Here is a 21,955-nt window from a genome sequence, read left to right on the forward strand (position 1 = left end):
TATATATATATTTATTTATTTGTGTGTGTTTGAGTTTTTTTTTGAAAAAAAAATAAAAAGATCATTATTATCATAATTATAAAAATGAATATAAATAATTTTTATTATTTTGTAAATAATTATTTTAATTTATAAAAATAGTAAGTTCTAAAATTAATTAAATAAAAAATAGATTTAGACTTGGATTTAGTAATTATGATAAGGTTAGGCTCAAACCCATAAAAAATATAGTTAATTTGAGTTGTTCTTCTAATTAAAAAATAAAAAAGGAAATTCTTTACAAGTTAAAATGATCTTATACATCACTTAAAGTTAGAATTTAAAGAAATTAAAACAGAAGTTATATAAAATATTTTAATTTTTAAGTTAATTTTAATTTATGGAAAACAATTATTTTAACTTCTTTATTTTATATGTATTTATAGAAAAAGTATTCACATTAGTCAAACAGGCCACCTATATATGCTCCACCGTCCACTGAAGTGACTTTTTTTGAAGTTATTATATTGGTGTTATTATATAACAGGATATTTAATTGTCGTCACAAATAAATTTAATTATATAAAAACATTTCATATTATTCCATTTTCATTGTTTTAATATGACTTTTTTAAAAAAAATCCAACATGTACATGTTTATGCATGTCAAATAAGAATTACAATAAATTTCTTAAAATGAAATGAAAATTAAATTTATATATGTTTCCTATTTTTTCTCATGTTTAATTTGTAACCTCCTAAAAATTTTATAATCTAATAAATATGTTATAGATTTAATTGATATAAATATATGATCCATTAGTTAATATCATTACAATATAATTTTTAAAGTTTCTCAAAAAGACTAGGACTTGTATACATACATTCGATCATCAAAATTTATAAATATTTTTAATAGAATGGTTTAAAAAAAATGATGGATTAAACTCACCTAAAAATAAATGGGTAAAAGTATATTGTAAAACTTGTTCTATTACTTCAAACTTTGAAAATGATGATGAAAAAGTATTAAATTCCATAATAGAAGAAGAAGAAAAAGGAAACTCTTGATTAACCATCTGGACAAGAGTGTTTTGTCTCCCACATTATGATTTTGTGAAGAATATATTCTCAACATTTTTAACTTAAATAAATAAAATAAGAATAAAATATCAATTTGTTTATACCATGGATTCCACATAATTTATTAAAAAAAAAGAATTGTAACTTATTAATGCTTGCAAGTTATTTAAAGCGAGTTTAATTTTATTTTAAAATCCTATTTTAAATACTATTTTATCTTTAAGTGTAAGAGTTAAAAAAATATTCCAACCTCGTTTTTAAAATATTATTTAATTTACTTAAAAATTATTTTCTTTTATAAATTTAATTACTTCATAAATAATATATTTTTCTTTAAATTTATACTTCATCTTTTTGAAATAAGTAAAGACATTTTAATAATTGATAATATAATCATATAAATTTTAATATTTTTATATTTCACATCAATCAAATTTATTATAAACTTTTTATTTATTTTCCTTTAATTAAACAAATTCACGGTATCACTGGATTAAGGATGAAAAAAAAAACAAATAAAAAATAACTTTACGTTATTAGTAATTATATTATAATGGAATTTATGTGGATACAATAGTTGAAACATAATCTCAGTGCAATCATTTTCTTCACTTTGTCCATTAAAGTGAAACTTAAAAAGTAACCCCAAAAGTTCACTCCATTCAAAGAACAAAAAAGGAAGACAATTCTTCGTGCAATTTAGAACCCATTTTCTCTCTGTTTTGGACCTTTCGATTAAACCGTACGATGAAACATCAAAGTAAACTTCAGCATTTATGATTTGTCGTGCGCAACCTCTATCATCTACATTTTTGTTATTATTAATGCTATCATTCTCAATTATTTATTACTTTTTAATTATTAAAATAAAAGCTGATAATTAATGATAGAGCTGAACCATGGATATTTTTACCATAAAAAATATTAAAAATTACATATTTTTCTGCTTGACAAACATACATCAAAAAGGAGTTGTCGTACATCTTGTTACATGTGCTTCTCTTTCAGCATATTTCACCGAAAAACAACATATCACTCTCCTTTTTCTCTCTCTCTCTATTTCTGTCTTTATAAACAGCAACATCATACATGACAAACCAAGCCATATTGATATATAATCCACACGAAAGCCGACCAAAATCATGAACACCACAAACAAAAAATTTCCAATTTCACACTACAACCCCTTGTTTGATACACTAGTACGGATCACTGTAACTTACCAAATGAGACTTTGATAGAACTTCTCTCAGGTTTTTCACTAGATCATTCACTGTCATCTCATACTCCTCATCCATCTGCACTTAACAAACACCAAAGTGTTACAAATTTAACACCATTACAAATTTAGAATAACCATAGATTCATTGAATCATATCATAGTGATTAGTCAATATAGAATTATTAAACATGATTAAGGCATAATAAGATACCTGAGCTGTGATGGTAATGCAGAGAGCGGAATTCCCAAATGGCAAAACACTGCTACCGGTTACGCAGAGATGAAGATTTTCAAGATGGTCTAATATTTTTAGCTCAACACCATATTCTTTCTCACAGTGGATCTCAATGAGCACCTCCTTCCCCAACACTCTCGCTTCCATCTCAGGAAGCATGCTGCAGTTCGTTTCAGTGGAGTTGGTGCTATCTTCATTTCCATTTGAGTCGGTTTTATTCACCAATATTACTGTCTCCGCTGCACTCTTTCTGTTTTGCTTCTCCAGTTCATCTACCTTTTCTTTGAGTTGTTTCACATAATCGATCGCTGCTCGAAGCACCGAAGCCTTGTCCGTCTATAAATGGCAATTTCACAACTATAAGTAATTCCATTATTCTTTCCTTCTAATAATGACTCTAACTTTTCTTTTGTAATCTTGTGCTTTCATCACTCCACCACGTGTTATCGCTCAGTGCTGACCTAAAAGTGATTCTTGTAGGATACAGATACACACAAACTCTAATCATGCGGAAAATTTGGCAGCCTTTTTTAAATCAAGTTGCCATCTTTTAACTTTATATCTCTTTTCATTACCTAATCCAACGAAAATAAGAAGATGGGTGTTTCCAATATAAGATTTTTCTAGGTCAATTCCTATGCACAATAATTAGTGAGAGATTAACGAGTTTACATCATATAAGATAGCAAAGGTCGGTGACCCGGACAATGAATCTTCCTTTCACGATTGACAAGATCATATATATATATATTTATATATACCAATCGATAATTAATCATAGTGAAGTATGAAGTTGATTTAGGTTATAAAATGAGTTCAAGCTTCAATTTATGTTGTATTCGATTCGAGAACAGAAGATTGAGCCGATGAATTGGAGTACCTTGTTCAAGCCGGGAATGGTGGCTGAGAGTGCTATGAATCTCTCGGTGAGTTCTTGCCTCCTCTTTCTCTCGGCCATTATGTGATCGACGGTCTGAGAAGAGGTTCGGGTTCTCTTAGATGCTTGATTGGGCCTGGTTGTTGGGCTTTGAGTGTGGAGGGCCCGTTTAGCGGGTAAAAGGGAAGAAGGGACGGAGGGTTCGGGTGTGGCGGGTACCACCGTTGAGCTATCGAAGGAGAGAATGTAAGTCCGGGGAGCGGAGCGTTTGGAAGCGACGGCGTTAACGGCGGCGCTGGGGAGGAAGGAAGTGGTTTGGACGGTGTTGGAAGCGCGAAAAGAGTGATCGCTTTCGCTCTCGGAGGAGAACGGCGTGGGCGGTGTCGGCTGGAGGATGATGTCGGTGAAGAAATCATCACAGTCATCGTTGATAGGGTCATAGTCGTAGAAGAACTCGTTCTGGCAATCCATTTCCTGCACGAAACGATCGATGAGTTTTGAATATAAGAAATCAACCAGATTTGACGGCGGTGGGTGTTGCAGTTACCGTTTGAGGATGCCAATCATTCTGCCATGAAACCTCCTTCATGGGAGTGATGAAATAATAAATAATAATAAAAAGAAAAAGGAGAAGCGGTGGTGTTGTGGTGGCAGAACTACGTGTAACGTAGATATAATATAAGATAGGTAAGGATGCGACAAGATGATACTCGTTTTTCATGCATTTTAAATGTGAGGCGTTGGATGAGTGATCTTGAGATGTGAGATCATTCATGATGGGTCGCTGTGGTGCGCTCCAGAGTGTCATATAGGCCCACTTTCACATCTCCGCAACGTTAGCTCTCCTTTTCTTTACCATCTCTGAGTTTATTTATATTAAAATTAATACGTTTAAACTATATTTTATACTTAAATTTTTAATAAATATTTAACTTAATACTAAAAATTTATTCTTTAGGTGGTTAACAGTGTTAAACATTCTAATTTCCACACTCGTATGTCGACACGTAGTCAAATATTTGATTAGAATAATCACGTATATTAATATCTAATTTAAAATTAATAATATATGTTTGACAAAACCTATATTATGTATTAATATATTTGACAAAACCAAATTTAGCTAACATTGTAACTTATAACTTTAATATTATGTATTAAAAAATTACTTTTAAATAGTTTTTATTAATGAATGAGTTTTAAATTTAATATAATCTTACAAAAAAGCGATTTATAAAGTAAATTTTTTATTTAATTATGTATTTTAAATTACTTTTATTTTTAGTTGAAAAAGGAATTTCTTTAGTTGAAAAAATTACTTGTACATTATAAATTACTGTTAAAAGTTAAGATTTTGGAAACAGTTTCATTTTTTTCCGGTTAGGGTGGACAGGTATGCACATGCCGTGTTTGTGGAAATGAGTTTTGTGAGGAAGATTATCTCTTTGAAAGGCATTGAAGATGAAGATTTTCTCATGCAGGAAAATTCAAATGGAAAATGTTGTCATATCAAACCATAAATGCCTTTCTTCTAGCATTGATTGTCAACAATGGCAGCTCAGGGTGATGGGCCTGCTACTTGAAAGGTACAAATAAACTTCATAAATGTCTTCACGAACAAAACAAAACCATAAATTCCACACTCTAAAAGAGATAAAACAGGAAAAAGTTATATATAACATCATAAACAGCAAGAAGAGAAAGAATAAATAAGCATTTTCTGAACATTACACCAATAAGAATAGGTGTTGCTGCTTCTGTTAGCTCTGTGTGAAGCTCATGCTGTTCTTAGGTCAAACTCAAACTCCATTAATACATATTTTTGTTAAGTCAAGAATTAAATATAAAATGAAATAAATATAAATTGTGAATCCAAGGTGATGATGATTCAGAATTCCATTGCATGGTGTTATTATGATTGCGCATGTCAGAAGAACTGTACTCATGCGAGTTTTCATAATTTTAGTGCCTACAGAAGAAATCAAATATGAGACGTATTGGAACTGGATCCTCTGCAATTAAAAAATAAAATCCACAAATATTCGTTTTCAAAATATATATTATTTTATAAATTCAAATATAAGAAAAGAAAATACAAGTTAATCATTTTTGTTTTTCAAACAGCTGTCAAAAATAAAACTGTTGTAAAGGATCGTGCTCCGAATTAAGGATATAAAAACATCCATGTTTGTAGATACACTAGTAAAAAATTTGGATTTTGACGCCCATTATACGCCTCGGTTATACGAAAACCGAAGCGTACAACGTTATATATATTGGTGCTTATTCAACCTGTTTTGGAACAAACCTATTGTCTCGGTTCCGACAAACCTATAATGAAAAACAATCGCTGTCTTTTCGCCTGCTTGTACTAGTGATATCTTGAATGAAAGTGATACTCATCAACGTTTATTATTAGTAGGGAGATATTTCAATATCTATTAATAGATTGGGATGTGGGTATCATCTTTGTATTTATTATTCGAAAAAAATAAAAATAAAATTTAATCTATAATTTATTAAATTAAATTTTAATTTATATTATTTAATTTTGTTGGATAATTATATAATATACTACGAAACTACGAAGGAAATGTTAGATATGAAGTTAGAGTGATACAAAATATTATATACATTTATCTAATTTAATGTTTTGATGAATAAAACAAGAAGACGTGGCTTTTGAAAATAAAACATGCGTACAATTATTCATTAGAAAATAAGCCAAATTTTAAAATTACGATAAAATAAAATATAATTTTAATAATTAATTTAAGATTATTATTATTATTATTATTATTTAACATCTAATATCCATATATCACACTTTATGGAGGAATCAAATAGCAAGAAAAATGGTACCAAAATAAAAAAACTAGTATGAATTATATCCTAAATACGTGGTCCTCTCATTTGGAAAAGGACAAAATAGGTAATTTCAGTCTGTGTTCTTTTCGCGCATGTGTTGCTTCTGTCTATCTTGGAAAATGGAACGCAATAGTAACATCTCTAAAAACGTATAATACACGTATTATATATATACATACATACTACAAAATACTCAAATAGATTAGTTTTACAACCCAAATACTATAGTTTTTAAAATACTATATGCACCTCCTCTATGCTAGGACGAGACGACTACTTTAATATTATATGTTTTTATACTAAATATCATTAATTATAAATGGAAAAATGAAACTAAGAACAAAACATGCAATTGTATTAGAAATATAAAATTAATTATATAATTTTTATATGACATCACTTTAGTTATTTATTTATTTCTTTCCACCCTCACACTGATCCTTAAGCATCAAGGTTATTAAGAATGAATTAAATTACAACTAAACTAATAACTTGATGACTTTTAAAAAATACGTATCAAACATTTAACATCAAAATCTACTCACTATGTTTGCAGAAAATAAAAAATTGGATATTTCATTCCATTTAGTATAACAAAGCAAAAGTGAACATTTTCATCGACTTTTCAATCATAATAATAATATTTTTGTTTATGGTACGTGGAAATTAACAAAACCTCACTATTTTCTTTATATAAAAGTTTTACTACTCACTATAAGCGTATTCCACTAAGTAAATTACCATATTTTAATATTTGTAATTATGATTTTCATTAATCGAATTTAATAAAGCACAGCATCACATGTGATGGAATCCTCCTTGTCCATCAACATGTTTCCCTGCATATAAATTCATTTAACCTAAGTAACATTACAATCTTAAACATTTATCTAAATCAGTATATCAATCCAATTACGAAGGCATTTTCAACATGAATTAAATTATTACTTTAACGAGTTGTTTTTTTTTTATTTGTTGGAGTAATATTCTTTAAAAGAAAACATAATTGATTCAAAATTTTCTGTCATAAACAAATCTAAATTCTGCATTTACACAATATAACATTATTTAAGCATTTACTGTACTGCGCAAGTTACCAATTTCTACAACCTTTTTTTACCAGAGAAATTTATGGACTTTAAGCTACTATCTTTGTTAATTAATTCTTTCAGATTAAAATAATATGAGTATAAGTTTAAGTCTTATACACCATTGACAAAAGTTTTGCAGTATTAGACCTTTATAATGGATCTAGCTTTGAATCTATTGATCTTTTCCTTCCTTTTGTTCCATCTCCCGACACGGTGTTGTAGCATTTCGAAGAAATAAACGTTAACAAAGAAACAGTAACATCATTGATAACGTGAGAACTTCAATTCAATGAACAAATGTTGGAGAACTCGATCACACAGTTACACCTCATAAAACATGAAAAGATTCTGCTTCAACGTCTTAACCAAATCTGTTACCGTCAAGTTGTACTCCTCACTCGTCTGCATCACAATTATGTTAGGAACAAACAAAGTCAGAGATATCAGATAAAATAAGAGATGGATATGAGTTTATATACACGTAAGATATTTCTATTGGTTAGAGGTCTTTTGAACTGGTATCAAAAGCAAATCTGTGAAAACTTGATCAAAAGCAGACAATATCTTAACAGTGTGGTGATCTGTACGTGTATTGAACTTCCGTAGAAGTTATTAATATTATGGCAATATTTATAATTTCAAATTATGATATTGTGGATGCTACAACACAAATCAAATGGCTTACCCGAGCAACAATGATAATGTTGAGAAGAGAGTTTCCAAATGGCAATACACTGCTACTGGTTACTGAGAGATGAACACTTTGTAGAAGGGTCATTAGGTTTAGCAAGATGTCCTTTCGTTTCTCACAGTAGATTCTAATCAGCACTTCATTCTCTAACCCACTTGCTTCAACTTCAGGGAGCACTTCAATGTTAGAATTTGCTGAACATGATGCTGAACAAAGGTGTGATTTGGCTATGATAAACGGCTTTACACTGTTATTGTTGCTCGCTTTTTCCAACACTGCTATGCGTTGTTGAAGTTGTCGCATGTACTTTATGGCTTCCCCAAGGATTGATACCTTGTCTATCTATATTTTAACAATGCATATTTTTACCCCCGAGAGTCAAAAACCAGCTTTCAAAAAGTAGCTTATAATAACTATTAAAATCTTTAAACATATAAAATAGCTAGTATTGAGGTAATTTGTGTTAGGTTTGATTGACGAGGACTTTAAACCTAATTTAATCTCACAAAACAAATTTATGAATAAGATTTGTATCTATTTATATACTATAAATTGGTTTTATAACTAATTGATGTGAGACTTCCAACAAATCTCTTCACCTAATATATGTACATCTCGTATATAAGATTAAACATTAATGAATGATACTTTGGTACGATAGTAAGTGAAATAATATATCCATACAAATCTTACTAGAATAAACTCTAACCTGATTATGATATCATGTTAAGAATATTTTCCTCAATTGATTTTATTTCCTGATTTGAAACAAATACAATAATCTTAAGATATATATTTAAAAAACTAATTATAAACTTAATGTATAATTAACTAAAATACAATAACAAAATATATTTACATATATATTTTAAGAAAGAAAACACATGCAAGATTCAATATGGTTCTCAAAAGGTGATAGTTTAGATAATTAGTATAATTCATGCCCTTTACACAGACTGTGTCAGTGTGTTGGACACTCTGAAGTTCATAACTCCAATCTCAGACTAACAAATTAAAACATAAATCAAAGTTTGTGCCATGACTAGTGTTATAAGAGAAGGTATACACCATGGATAAAGATTGAATAACATAGATATATAGATAGATACATGGAGGTATGAGATTAATTCAGTGATAAAAATTAGAAAGGAAAATGAAGGAAGGTTGAACTTTCTCACTGATATTTGAAAGCTATCAAGGATTATAAGAAAAGTTAAGAAAGATCACAAGTTCAACTTCTCTCACTAAGAAACAAAATAATACTGACTATATATCGATAAAAAATAAAAAATATAAATAGATACCTTCTTCAAGCCAGGTATGGTAGCTGAGAGTGCTATGAATTTCTCTGCTATATCCTGTCTCCTTTTTCTCTCAGAGATGATGTGATATTCTATCTCAGAAGAAGTTCTTGCCCTTTTTGTTCCTTTCTTCTCCCTTCCCTTTGCCTCCAACTCTTGATGCTTCTCGACACCCCTTTTACGCCAACAACACTTAGAATGTTCCTCTTTTACCTCCATACATGCTACCTCCTTATTGGAGCTATCACATCCCTGCCCAGTACTATTCAACCACATCATCTCTTCAAAGAGTACACCGTTATTGCTGGTGCACCCAAAGTTGTCATTCATTCCCTTTCAACACAAACAAACAGGTTAATTAGCTACACAACGATCGATCCAAGTCTGAACAAACATCATCTTATGAAACGATGAGTAATTACCAAATGAGAGAGCCAGTTTTGCCACGAGTCCTCCATCATGAGAGCATGTGGTTGTGTTTTTTCTTGGTGCTTCTAGAATTAATGCTTGAAAACCTACCATATATTTTATGGATTTATTTTAAATGGATGGTTATGATAAAGATGTATTAAAGTGAAGATAATGTGCAGTGAGAGATAATACTGGATGTGAACCGTTGGATGATGGAGCATCTAATAATAGGGTAAAGGACTCTGAGTTGTCGACGGAGGAAAAAGCTGTTTGGCAGGTTGGGACTTGGGACATAACATAACGTAAGACGTGGTACACAGTAGAAGAGTACGTGTATAGTTTTTTAATTTTCATGGATAAAAGAAAAAGTAAATGAAAACATCCACGTGGTATCGCAGTTTTCTATCTTGGAGTATCTCTCTTTGTATGGATCATCTGCTGGAAGAAAGATTGTACGTGACAAATTTTCATACTCTCATTGGTGTCTATGTCCAAAAACATGTATTTAATTTGTCCTGTATTAGTTTAGAAGTGAGATAAAAATAAGGGTCTCATATGTTATTATCTTTCATTCTAATCCTTATTGTCATCACATATGCTATATGTTGTTTTTGTTGTTAAGGTTTTTAAGCAAACTAATTACAAAGATTAGCTATGTCTTGGAATCATGAGAAATAAACACTATAAAAGAGAAAATATCTATTGTTGATTCTAGTGGAAAAGATGATTTACGAAAATTTGTTGGACATCAATTTCTTACAAATATATTGTATGATAGATATAGAATGTTAAATATATTTCTTACAATACAATTGTTTAAATATATATTTTTTTAATATTTTGATATGTAAAAATCATAAGTATCACAATTGTGTTTTGTCTTGTGGAACGTTTGAGTGTTGTTTGTTAGTTTTGTATGTTGAAAATAAGATACAATATTCATAAGTTTACAATTTTTTCATCTTTTTATGTTTTTCTTGGTATTCTACATGGTTGAAACCTCCTTAATCTTTCATTCTTTTATTTATATATAAGTGATTATTTAAAAAATATTAAATAAAAGAAATATTTATTTAAATATTTTAAAGAGTAATATTTTAATTATGTTGATTTTATTTTTTAATTTCAATTTTTAATATAACTTATTATATATATTATGAAAGTGGATTATCAAATGGGAGAAGGATAATGATATTTTGACAATATTTTTTTTACAACATTTTAACATCATCTATGTGTTATTCTGTGATTGGTCCATATCAGTATTTATGATTATTATTATTGATTGTGGAATAATTTTGAACTAATCACATATAACATGCAGATGATGTTAAAATGTTGTCAAAAAATATTGTCATAGTATCAATATTTATGGGAGAAATACCTAAAGAATGAGAAAGTAATAGATGTGCTTCGTGTAACAAAAATTGAAAAAGAAATAAAAAGGTTCAAACCCTATGCATAGTAGATGAATAGTGAGTGAGTGATAACCCTAGCTTGGAGACACAATAAATAAAGATGACGTGAGAATGTGAAAAATATACTGAAAAGGTCGGTAGAATATTGGATGTGTCCATAGCATAAGACAGATGTGATTGAGTTGAGGACATAGGGAATGAAATAAATGGAACTAACAGCTGAAATTAATGACAGTATTCTGCTTTGCATCTGTACCTTCTTCACTTCACAACAAGATAATTATAATAATCATTATTTCTCTTTCAGGATTACTTTTTTTTTTCTTCTTATGTTATGTCTTAAATTACACTTATAGATATTAATTTTAATGATTTAAAATATGTTAAAAAAGAATTAACATATAAAAAATTTATTTTTTAATATTTAGTATATAAGAAATCAATTTTATAACTCAGTCAATTTTATAGCTACAATATCCAAACAACACAAATTTACCATATTATATATATATATTTATGGTTATTAATTAAAAAAAATTATGAAAAAGAAATAATTTTAAATATAGTTAATTATAAAGGATGTTGAAATTTTAAATGCGAGTCTAACTAAATAGAAATGAAAGAATGAATCACGGTAAAGTTGAAGATCTATTAACTCATTAATTTAAAATTTTAAATATAGAGTAATATTAATTTTTTATATAATTCGACTCAAGTCTCATTAGTGTTATGGTTGAAAGTCTCACGTTGACCAGAATTAAAATCAATTTAAAATATATAAGTAAATGCAAACTTCATTTTAAAATTTAAAATATATTTATGGGATTGAGTTAAACTTAAATTTTATTTTTTAACCTGATATCAGAATCATATTAGACTTTATCCACTCTATCTTGTTCAATAAACCTCCAAAATATTCCATTCCGGATGGATCAACATATTCTTCTCTTTCCTAAAGTATAAATTTGAAACCTTATATAGAATATTGAAATAGAATTCTACATGTATAAAGTACTAAAAGTATGGTTAAGTTTGGATTATTTGAATGTAATATAGGTGACAGAGTAGGTGTAGTATATAGCATAACTATTTCAAAAAGATCATGAATTATGAAGAAAGGTACACTATGAAAGCAGATTCACAATAGGAGAAGGGTTGGACCCCCCATTCGTGAAGATGACCCTATGATAGCACCTTTGCAGACTGCAAAAAGAAAAAAATACAACAGCTGTATAATTCTTTTAAACCTATTATTAAATATGTGGTGGGAATCTAACTGTTTCTGTAACTACTTCTTTAAATATAAATAAGAAAGTTATTTAGAATTATATGTAATATCAAAATAATCTTTGAAAAATATAATTTTTTTTATAAAATTTGTAAATTTTTATATAATTTTATGACAACAAAACTATAAACTCTTCCTTTACAATTTTATTAAAAAATTATACACTCTTCTATTACATACAATTATCTAAATTTTTCGTATACTAAAAATATATTAAGTAACTCAGAAATAATTTAAAAAATAAACTCTTTTCTTTTATATTTTTCTGCTATTCTCTTATTCATAAAAAATTTAGTGAATATTTTCTTGAAAATCAATATATCTCTTACCAAATGTCTCACACATTCTAAATCAACAAAAGTTAAACATTACAAAGACGAAAATTCAAAAATTTATTGTTTTAAATTTTTTAATAAGAAATGTTTTTAATAAAAAATTTGTTACTGCAGGGTGTTTCCTCAAAATTTGCAACAGATATTGTCATATATGCATGTTATCGGAAAACCCCAGCTTCCAAGTGTAGAAACAGATTGTGCAGGGACAGTGAGTGTTCAACTATATAACGACACCGTATCAAATACAAAACATATACAAAAGGACAACATGTATTACATGATAGCGATTGTTCAACAATCTATACAGAACAATGCTTTTTATCTTTGCTATATTTTCATCTTCTTCAACAAGATATTGTTGGATTTAATAAGAAAAAAATGTTTATTAGAAATACAATATTAATAAAATCTAAACCCAATCATATAAAAAAATAATAATACTTTGACAACATTTTTTTCTACGTGTCATTCTGTAATTGGTCCAAAATTATTCCACAATCAATAATCATAATTATAAACACCAACATGGACCAATCACACGTAAATAATATTAAAATATTATAAAAAGATATTGTGAAAGTATCATTATTCTAACAAAAAATTACGTTCAATTCAAAATCTTTTTTAACATTCTAATAATAATAATAATAAATATAAATATGAAGAGAAGAAAAGCTTTATCTGGAAAGATAATTTCTTTTACTATTTTTTAAGAGAAACAATTTAAATTTATAATTTGTTAAGGTTAAATTTTGTCATTGCTATTTCTCTATCTATATTTAGCACGTTGTGTATTCTCTAATTTATTTAGTATACATAACGTTTATATTTTGTTTTTCGAAAACAATCCAGCCACATATTATACTGATCGAAATTACTACTCTGCCCCCCCCCCCCCCCCCCCCCCCCAAAAAAAAGAGTAAATGGACACGTATAGTACGGCCCGAGCCCAACTATCTCACAATTCATAAATACTATTCACACTCCTTCTTTTCCTATTGCACCTCCTCTTTCTTTTTTTCTTTTTTATTTCCAACAAAAATACCTTTCTTGAAACTACATTCTTTATTTTTAATATTTAAAAAGGCTTGTAGAAAGTATTCAAGCATTTCCGAATGGCTACCATGGAACTATAAACTAAATCACCGATGAAAAAACAATTATATTATATATTAAAAATTTCACATTAATTAGTAATAAGACATATTTATAATATAAGAAATGATATTTGACACACATATTTTTTATATTCTTTTGATACTATCTTTTTTTACTTTTTTTATAAAATAAATATAAATATATGGCATACGACATCAAAATCTTTCAAAACCTATTTTAGCATGCTTAGAAATAAAACATATTTACAAAAATATTACAACGAGTAAATGAGTAATAAAAGTAATATATATATATATATATATAATAAAAAAAGTGATTAATTAGGGTTTTGAATACCTCGAAAAGTGATGTATGCTCACATCTTACTCATGCCAACTATGGGTTCATCTCATGTCATGGTCAACAATATAATAGTATATGATAAGTCACAACCTCCATTGTTGGTCCAAGATCTATATATGAATAATGTACGAAAGCCACATTTCACATTTCAGATACTTCTTACACTTCTTTGTTGTTTTCCATCTTTTTCTGATATGTGTTTACTTGTATCGGAGAAAGATGTTCCTTTGCATCAAAGCATATTAAATAAACCTAAATTATTTTCTGTTAAAATAATTTTTAAGAATTCAGTGCTTACTATATTCAGTAATTTCACTTTTTCTTTATCAACATTCTTTTGTCCCTCTTTTCACATTTAGAGTTTGAATGCACGTCAAAAATAATGATCATATTATTTTGACATCCCAAAATTTTTATACATGCTTTACATTTACTATTTTGTCTTTTAATATCTTTTTTCTCTTTAAAATACAAAAAATTACTTTTTTATTAATCAAAATATTTCTAAAATTGGGTGGGGTTAGAAAACATTTTCAAAGATAATTTGTACGTGTTCTCTGAAAAGTTCATAACACAGACCATGAATTTTCACCAAACAAATGTAACATTTTGAAGAGCATTAGATTGGTCTCAAAGTTGGACCATTATATTTGGGCCTTTTTTGTCATATAACAGGAGAAAAATACTTTTAATTTAACCTTACACCTATAGTTATTTAATATATATAGTTCTCAATTAATATCTTAATACACTTCAAAATTCCTTATTTCCATTACTAAGATTAAGCCATTTTAGTTTAGGAATCGATTCTAATATTTTTCTTTTCTCTCATCCAGTATTTTTCTAAGTTGATTGTATCACAGATTAATTTTCTTGTACTACCGTTATTTTTCTTAGTACCATGAGATTTTGGTTGTAAATAAAAATATTACGAGAAAAAATATATGTAACTTTATTATTTACTACTCACTCTTCAATAATTTAAGAAGAATAATTTTACAGTGTAGACTCTAACATTCATCGATAAATTCTTATTAAACCTAAATAAAATATTAAGATATTAACATCAAACACTGTGATTTAAAATATCTATCAAAAAGATATTTGTGAGCTCTTTATAAATGAGTCCTACGTTAATTTTATACAACGTAAATATAAATTCAAAATCTTAATACAATGAGTTTTTAAGTCGGTTTTGTATTTTATATTATGTATTGTTAGGATAATGATACTTTGACAACATTTTTTTGACAACATTTTAACATCATCTATATGTCATCGGTCCAAAATTACTTCACAATCAATAATAAATATTCATAAACACTAATATGGACCAATCCCAGAATGACACATAGATGATGTTAAAATGTTGTCAAAAAAATATTGTCAAAGTATCATTATCCTTGTGTATGGCCTATTTCTACTTTCTCATTTTTCAACTAGCAAGTTGAATCCAACCTCTTTTTCAAGATAACTTTGTTGTTGACTTCAACTTTTCTATTGGGATGTCCAACTGAACCCGTTACATGTTTAATATTGAGATCAACATAAAACTCAACTAATATGTTGTTGGGTCTATCGATAAGTCAACTATATAAGGATTCGACACCATTCTCTACCAAAAATCCTTAAGGCAATAGGTTAATGAGTCTTTCACCTTTATATACTGGTCTTCTTTCTCATTTCTATCCAATGTGGGACTTGGACTCACGCTTGAATTCCCAACATCTGTGTCAATAAATTGTCTCTCGTTATAGATGATAATGGTATGTGATACACCATACAAGCATACTATGTTTGTCTAGAAAAATTTTGTACCTATTGTGCAGTAATGGTTGCTAAAGACTTAACTTCAATCCATGTAGTAAAGTAGTAATGCTGACTAGTAAGAACTTGACTTTGGGCTTTGTTGGGAGCAAAATGGTCAAGAATGTCCATCCTCTACTTCACAAAATGTCATAGAGAGAAGACATGATGTAACTCCTCTTGCTTGAAGTTTATAACGTTGTCATGCAAAGTACACACTTCTTAACACAATACATAATTCATTGACAATTATAAATAATTGAGGTTTTATCAAACTTAAATATCTCATTAAAATATTATTAATTGGTAGATGTGGATAAAATGTTAAGCTTTTGAAAAAACCCAAACAAAATAAATGTAATAAATTTTAAGGTTTGATATTAAAATTAATATTAATTTTTTTATGTGGATAAATTTTAAGAATTATGTAAATCAAACTTACCAAATAGACTTGTAAAGTAAAAATCCATTTATAACTTTAATTAATTGATGAAAGATTTCCAATACACTCTTCACCGGCCCACACATATACATATTTAACTTATATATCTTAATATCGAATCTCTCCGATTTATGTTGGAATCTTCCTACGTAGACGACTCATGTAGCTTACACAATCTATCCAATATATCTTTCTCATATAAAAAGATTGAGAAAATTAGACGTGGTCAAGGAAAAAACAATGGAAAATGGTTGAATTCGAAAGGTGTGCCAAATCTAATACACCCAAACTTAAAATTAATCAGTGCATAGGTCAATGAATCTGTCCCACAAATGCTATTTTCGAAATATTTTTTTATTTGTGAAAGATAGATATCGAGAGTGACGTCTTTAACAGCGACATGATCATGAAATTTACTTAATAAAAGAATGTGTCGAAAAGAGTAAACTAGACAGTTTATTACTAGGTTTCTCAAACAGTACAATTAGCTCAGCCTACTGATTCAAGATCGTTAATCTCAGTGTCTCCACCAGCTCATCCACTCCCATCTGGTATCCCTCTCCCATCTGCAACACACATAATAATGCATCTTAATTCATTATTTATTTATTTATTTATTATCAAAAAATGTCATAAGATGTAGCTGCTGAACTGAATAGAAGAATGTGTACCTGAGCAATGATGGTGATGTCGATGGTGGATTTTCCAAAGCGCAAGACGCTGCTGTTGAGCACAGATAGATTGATATTTTCGAGGTGTGATAGTATTTTGAGCACGATTCCTTTCTGTTTCTCACAGTGAACTATTATCAGCACTTCCTTCTGCAACACTCTCACTTTCACTTCTGGAAGAATTTGATTTGATCCATTGGAATTCACTTCGCTGGAGCTGCTGCTGCTCGCGCAAACCTTGTTCGATTGAACTTCTTGTTCCAGCTCTCTCACTCGTTGCTCAAGCTGTTTCACGTAGTTGCTGGCTTTGTCTAGAATCGATTTCTTGTCCATCTTTTCATTCATTTGTCAATCAGTTACGAAAACAGAGACAGTGAAGCTTTTGTTAGATCGTCGTAGGATTGTGTTGATGAAAATATGTTTCATGTCGCAGTTTTCTCAAGTAAATATGTTAAAGAAGAAACAGATTTATGAAGTAAACCCTAAATATATACACACACTAAAATTCTTCTACCACTGTAAAATAAATGCACACACTACCATTGTGACAAAATAATAAAAGAAAAACTTAGTATGCAAAGATCAAATTTCTTTATTAGGAAAAGTTTTATTTAAGAAAATAACAAGAATAGAGCCAAATATACATACATATACATATATATATATATATATATATATATATATATATATATATATATATATATATATATATATATATATATATATTAGAATATTATTGTGTTTGGTATTTTTTTAAAATTATATGATTGCCGACCAATAGTAGTTATATATGTTATTAGCATTATAATATGTTATTGATAAGTTATTAACACTGATATTAAAATTAATAGTGTATTTATCAATAATATAATAAGTTATTAAATATAGATTATAATATATTTTAAAAAATAATAATAAATACAATGTAAATATATTATAAAAATAATTGAAATATTTATGTATAAAAGATAATCCAATTAGATGTTGAATATTTACATTATATATTTTTAAGTATTCTTTTTCTATTATATACATAATTATTAATTTATGTATTAATACGCTAATACATGATTTTTGCAATTAGTAGTGATAAAAATATGATATGGGTATAAATTTTATTGAGTAGAATAAGCAAAGATGTTGAATATTTATCCATTTTCTATTATATATCATTATTAATTTATCTAGTATTATATATATATATATATATATATATATATATATATATATATAATTTCTCAATTATTAGTGATAAATATTTGCACTTTTTTTTGCTCTAGTAAGAGAGTAAAATAGTTTTAAAATTAGTATGAGATAATGCAATACATTTTATCCATCTTCCTTTATTACTCATATTTCTCTCTTTTTTCTTTTTTATTTATTTCTCCCTTATGCTCTCCCATCATGCAGTAAGGCGTTCCAATCTCAACTCTAACTTTTCAGCATTTATTTTAGGCTTAATTATTTTTCTTTTCAATGTTATTGTTTATTTTTCTTTCATTATTAATAAAATGTAATTTATAATTAACATATACTAACAATTTATAAAATTATAACAACGTCACTTAGTATACGGAAGTGCTACGTGATTCCATTTACATATATTAAAGGTCACATTATTATAGGAAAAATTATTTAATTTTTGTTTTACTTTTTTTTTGCAAGCCATTTATTTATCAGGTTAATAGTTACTGATAGAAAAAGAATCAAAATCATATAATAGTTATGATAATTGGGTAACCAAAAGTATTTAATCGAAATTTTAAAAATTAAAGTTATACTGTTACGTACTGTATTTGAGAAATGCAATTTAATCTCATTCAATCCTTGGTTTAAATTAATTTCCTATTTCTTTGGATACAGCATGTTTCAAACCAGTGGTCCCCCAATTAAGTGCTTTTAAAATCCTAAAGAAAATTATAAATCAAAGACCATAAGACATTGACTTCATTAGCTACTTTGCTTATATTATACTATTAGCATATCTTTCACGATAAATAATTCATTCCTGAGAAAATAGCTTCACTTTCAAGCTTCTTCTAATTAATAATTAAAGGACCAATGTTTCATTAATAAATGTTCAATTATATTAAAATATAATATTTATTACGAATTCAAGAAGCAACCGTCATCCTGTGTCATGTCTTATTTTTTTTCTACAAATATTATTTTTAAGAATTTATACTGCTCAGACACTACTCTATTTGGATTAATTGACTAAGATACATGGATATAATTTCAAGAAAAAGAAAAAAGAATTGCTTTTTTTTTATAGCCGACGTAAGCTGTACCAGATTGTTAATTTTTTTATTTTTAAATAATATCAAAATACTGATTTTAAGGATTTTACCAGGTTGGATTACTATGATAATAAATTAAAATTGTGTCACAAATCTTTTTAAAAAAGTAATTGTAGGACACTATTTAGTGTAATGCATAATATCAACAATTTAAAATAAATAAATAATATATATATATATATATATATATATATATATATATATATATATATATATATATATATATATATATTTAGGACAACTTGACAACACACCTAGAACTTCTGACTTTTTACTTTTGAAGAAAGAAAAGACAAAAACTATTTACACGCACAACCATGCAAACAAATACATCATGAGTGTTTATCAAAAATAGGTTTAAGTTAATCTACCACACCACACCTTTAAGTTTTTGTTCGAAAAATATTTTTACACGATTTATTTTTACAAAATTTTAATACAATATATATATATATATATATATATATCATTTTTCTTTGTTAATTTATTATTTATTTATTATTATATTAACATATTCTAAATCTAATTAAAATTCACGCTGTGTTAAAATATTATAAAAAAATGTGTCGAGATATTATTTTTTTCCTTTTATTTTATACAGTAGAAATCATTAACCAGCCAATATGAAGTGACATTTCCTACCATTATATGTATTTTCAAATTAACAAAAATAGTTCAAACACAACAACATTAATCTATCAATCTACTTTGTTAAGGTAAAAAAAACACAGATAAACTTTAAAAAAGCGAACTAACTTTTAAGAATAGAATAAAATAATAAATACATTTAAATTCAATATTTTTCCTCTTAAACAAGATTTGCAGTAGTTCATAAAGAATGATAAAAGGAAATAAAATGATTTTGAGAAGTAATATATATTTAGAATAATCGGTGGAAGAAATTAAATTCAATAATGGTTAGTAAAATTGAGAAAAACTAACCTTCTGAAAACCAGGAATGGTTGCTGAGAGTGCAAGGAACCTCTCCCTGAGTTTCTGTTGTCGTTGTTTTCTGTCCGTACTTTTCATCTCAGGAAATGAATCTCCTTCATCCTCCTCGCTCGCGAATTCTTCATCATCAAAACAGAAATCCTTAACGTCATCACCTGCTTCCTATGCACAACAAACATCATCGTTCGACAGATTTAGACATAAACATAGTAATTCATATCTCATATACATAGTATCATAGTTTTACCAAGTAAGAATCAGAAGGCCAATTTTCCCCTGATTCCTCCATTGATTTCAAGAGAGAGAAAGAAAGAGAGAGAAAGTGGTTGGATCTAGTAATTGTAAGGTGAGTGAGGGAGTGAAGAGAGTGAAGAGGTGCAGTGTGTGTGAATTGGAGTCATGAAAAAACATAAATAGAAAAAAAAAAAAATATAGTGTGCTGGAAGATGAGATTGGAAGGTGGCGTGGTTATGGATATATATATATCTCTACAATACTCGCTAAACATGCTCGTTCCATCTTCACCATTCAATTTTATGTTTTACACGTGTCATCATCCAGCGCAGGGTCAGACGGATAGCGTGGTTCGCGTGTTCTATGTTAGGACATCGCTGCTGTTTTATTATAAAATAAAAGCCATCGAGGGTTAATTTTGTCAGTTTCTCATTACCCAATGTAGAAGGTGGTTTCCTAGGTTGTAGTCTCTTCTTTATCTGCTTCTACATATATATTTTTTTATTATTATTCTTTCTCTTCTTTATCTTATTAGGATAGTTAAAAATTAAATATATAGAAATTTATTTGATGATTATAAATAAAGAAAAAACATAGACAAGCAAGATTGATACCTTATTGAATTGTACTTTATGTTTACGGATTGTTTGTAGAAAAAAAAAACAGAGGGGAATAAATAGTGGGTTTTGTAAAGGGAAAAGGAATATATTTTATTTTTAATATAGTAATGAAAAATATAATTTTAGTGTAAAATATTTTATTTCATTAATTTTGCTTAGACTCTAATATTAGTTGAAATAATTGAACATATGTTTTGAATTTTTTACTTTCTTTTTATTTTAAAATTTTAAAATTCTCAGCTATGAATTCATTTCAATATGATTTGAAAGACAATCTTATCATGATTATAATGTAAATCAGTTTACCCTTATTTACAAATGATAATTATATTAAGTATTTATTAATTAATATCATACTTATTAAATGATATATGTTAAAAAATATATTTTTTGTATCACTTAACATATAGAAATTTCATTTTTGTATGATTTAATCATTCAAAAATTTAATTTTTATATAATTTAATTGTATAAATTAAAATTTTATATAATGAATTAAAATATATAAATATAATTATATTAAACCGAAAATTTAATTAAACAAATGAAAAAGAAAAAAAGGAAAAAAATAGAAAAAGAAATTGATTAAATTGAGAAAATAAGTTAAAATTTTTATTACGAGGGTACTAGGTATGATAAAATTGTAAGGACTGAAAAATTTAAGAAATTGG

The 21,955-nt window shown here is 27.6% G+C and overlaps 3 protein-coding genes across 3 annotated transcripts; all 3 read right to left on the reverse strand.

Annotated features, from left to right (window-relative positions):
• Positions 1–1,942: 1,942 nt before the first annotated feature.
• On the reverse strand, positions 1,943–4,098 carry LOC108320501 (transcription factor bHLH18). Its single transcript, XM_017551933.2, has 4 exons — positions 3,944–4,098; positions 3,400–3,870; positions 2,496–2,855; positions 1,943–2,360 (listed from the first exon to the last, which is right to left on the reverse strand). The coding sequence occupies exons 1-4, from the start codon at positions 3,983–3,985 to the stop codon at positions 2,262–2,264; spliced, it is 972 nt and encodes a 323-aa protein (XP_017407422.1). The 5' UTR covers positions 3,986–4,098; the 3' UTR covers positions 1,943–2,261.
• A 3,351-nt stretch (positions 4,099–7,449) lies between these two features.
• On the reverse strand, positions 7,450–9,871 carry LOC108320578 (transcription factor bHLH25). Its single transcript, XM_017552026.2, has 4 exons — positions 9,770–9,871; positions 9,351–9,680; positions 8,041–8,388; positions 7,450–7,757 (listed from the first exon to the last, which is right to left on the reverse strand). Exons 1-4 carry the CDS (start codon positions 9,806–9,808, stop codon positions 7,677–7,679), a joined length of 798 nt encoding a protein of 265 aa, XP_017407515.1. The 5' UTR covers positions 9,809–9,871; the 3' UTR covers positions 7,450–7,676.
• Positions 9,872–16,896: 7,025 nt separating this feature from the next.
• LOC108320544 (transcription factor bHLH18) lies at positions 16,897–20,866 on the reverse strand. Its single transcript, XM_017551991.2, has 4 exons — positions 20,678–20,866; positions 20,422–20,592; positions 17,180–17,512; positions 16,897–17,074 (listed from the first exon to the last, which is right to left on the reverse strand). Exons 1-4 carry the CDS (start codon positions 20,717–20,719, stop codon positions 17,003–17,005), a joined length of 618 nt encoding a protein of 205 aa, XP_017407480.1. The 5' UTR covers positions 20,720–20,866; the 3' UTR covers positions 16,897–17,002.
• Between the last annotated feature and the right edge of the window lie 1,089 nt (positions 20,867–21,955).

This window comes from Vigna angularis, chromosome 9 (genome assembly GCF_016808095.1).
Source record: "Vigna angularis cultivar LongXiaoDou No.4 chromosome 9, ASM1680809v1, whole genome shotgun sequence".
Classification (NCBI taxonomy): Eukaryota; Viridiplantae; Streptophyta; class Magnoliopsida; order Fabales; family Fabaceae; genus Vigna; species Vigna angularis.

What these genes read in the sequence shown, in the direction of transcription:
- LOC108320501 (XM_017551933.2), bottom strand. Translation starts at nt 3,985, where the DNA reads ATGAAGGAGGTTTCATGGCAGAATGATTGGCATCCTCAAACG. An exon ending in ATGATTGGCATCCTCAAACG is followed by an intron (nt 3,871 to 3,943) that starts GTAACTGCAACA and finishes CGTTTCGTGCAG; the next exon opens with GAAATGGATTGCCAGAACGA. An exon ending in CCATTCCCGGCTTGAACAAG is followed by an intron (nt 2,856 to 3,399) that starts GTACTCCAATTC and finishes TGCCATTTATAG; the next exon opens with ACGGACAAGGCTTCGGTGCT.
- LOC108320578 (XM_017552026.2), bottom strand. Translation starts at nt 9,808, where the DNA reads ATGATGGAGGACTCGTGGCAAAACTGGCTCTCTCATTTG. An exon ending in CCATACCTGGCTTGAAGAAG is followed by an intron (nt 8,389 to 9,350) that starts GTATCTATTTAT and finishes GTTAAAATATAG; the next exon opens with ATAGACAAGGTATCAATCCT. An exon ending in ACATTATCATTGTTGCTCGG is followed by an intron (nt 7,758 to 8,040) that starts GTAAGCCATTTG and finishes ATTGTGATGCAG; the next exon opens with ACGAGTGAGGAGTACAACTT.
- LOC108320544 (XM_017551991.2), bottom strand. Translation starts at nt 20,719, where the DNA reads ATGGAGGAATCAGGGGAAAATTGGCCTTCTGATTCTTACTTG. An exon ending in GGCCTTCTGATTCTTACTTG is followed by an intron (nt 20,593 to 20,677) that starts GTAAAACTATGA and finishes TGTTGTGCATAG; the next exon opens with GAAGCAGGTGATGACGTTAA. An exon ending in CCATTCCTGGTTTTCAGAAG is followed by an intron (nt 17,513 to 20,421) that starts GTTAGTTTTTCT and finishes ATGAATGAAAAG; the next exon opens with ATGGACAAGAAATCGATTCT.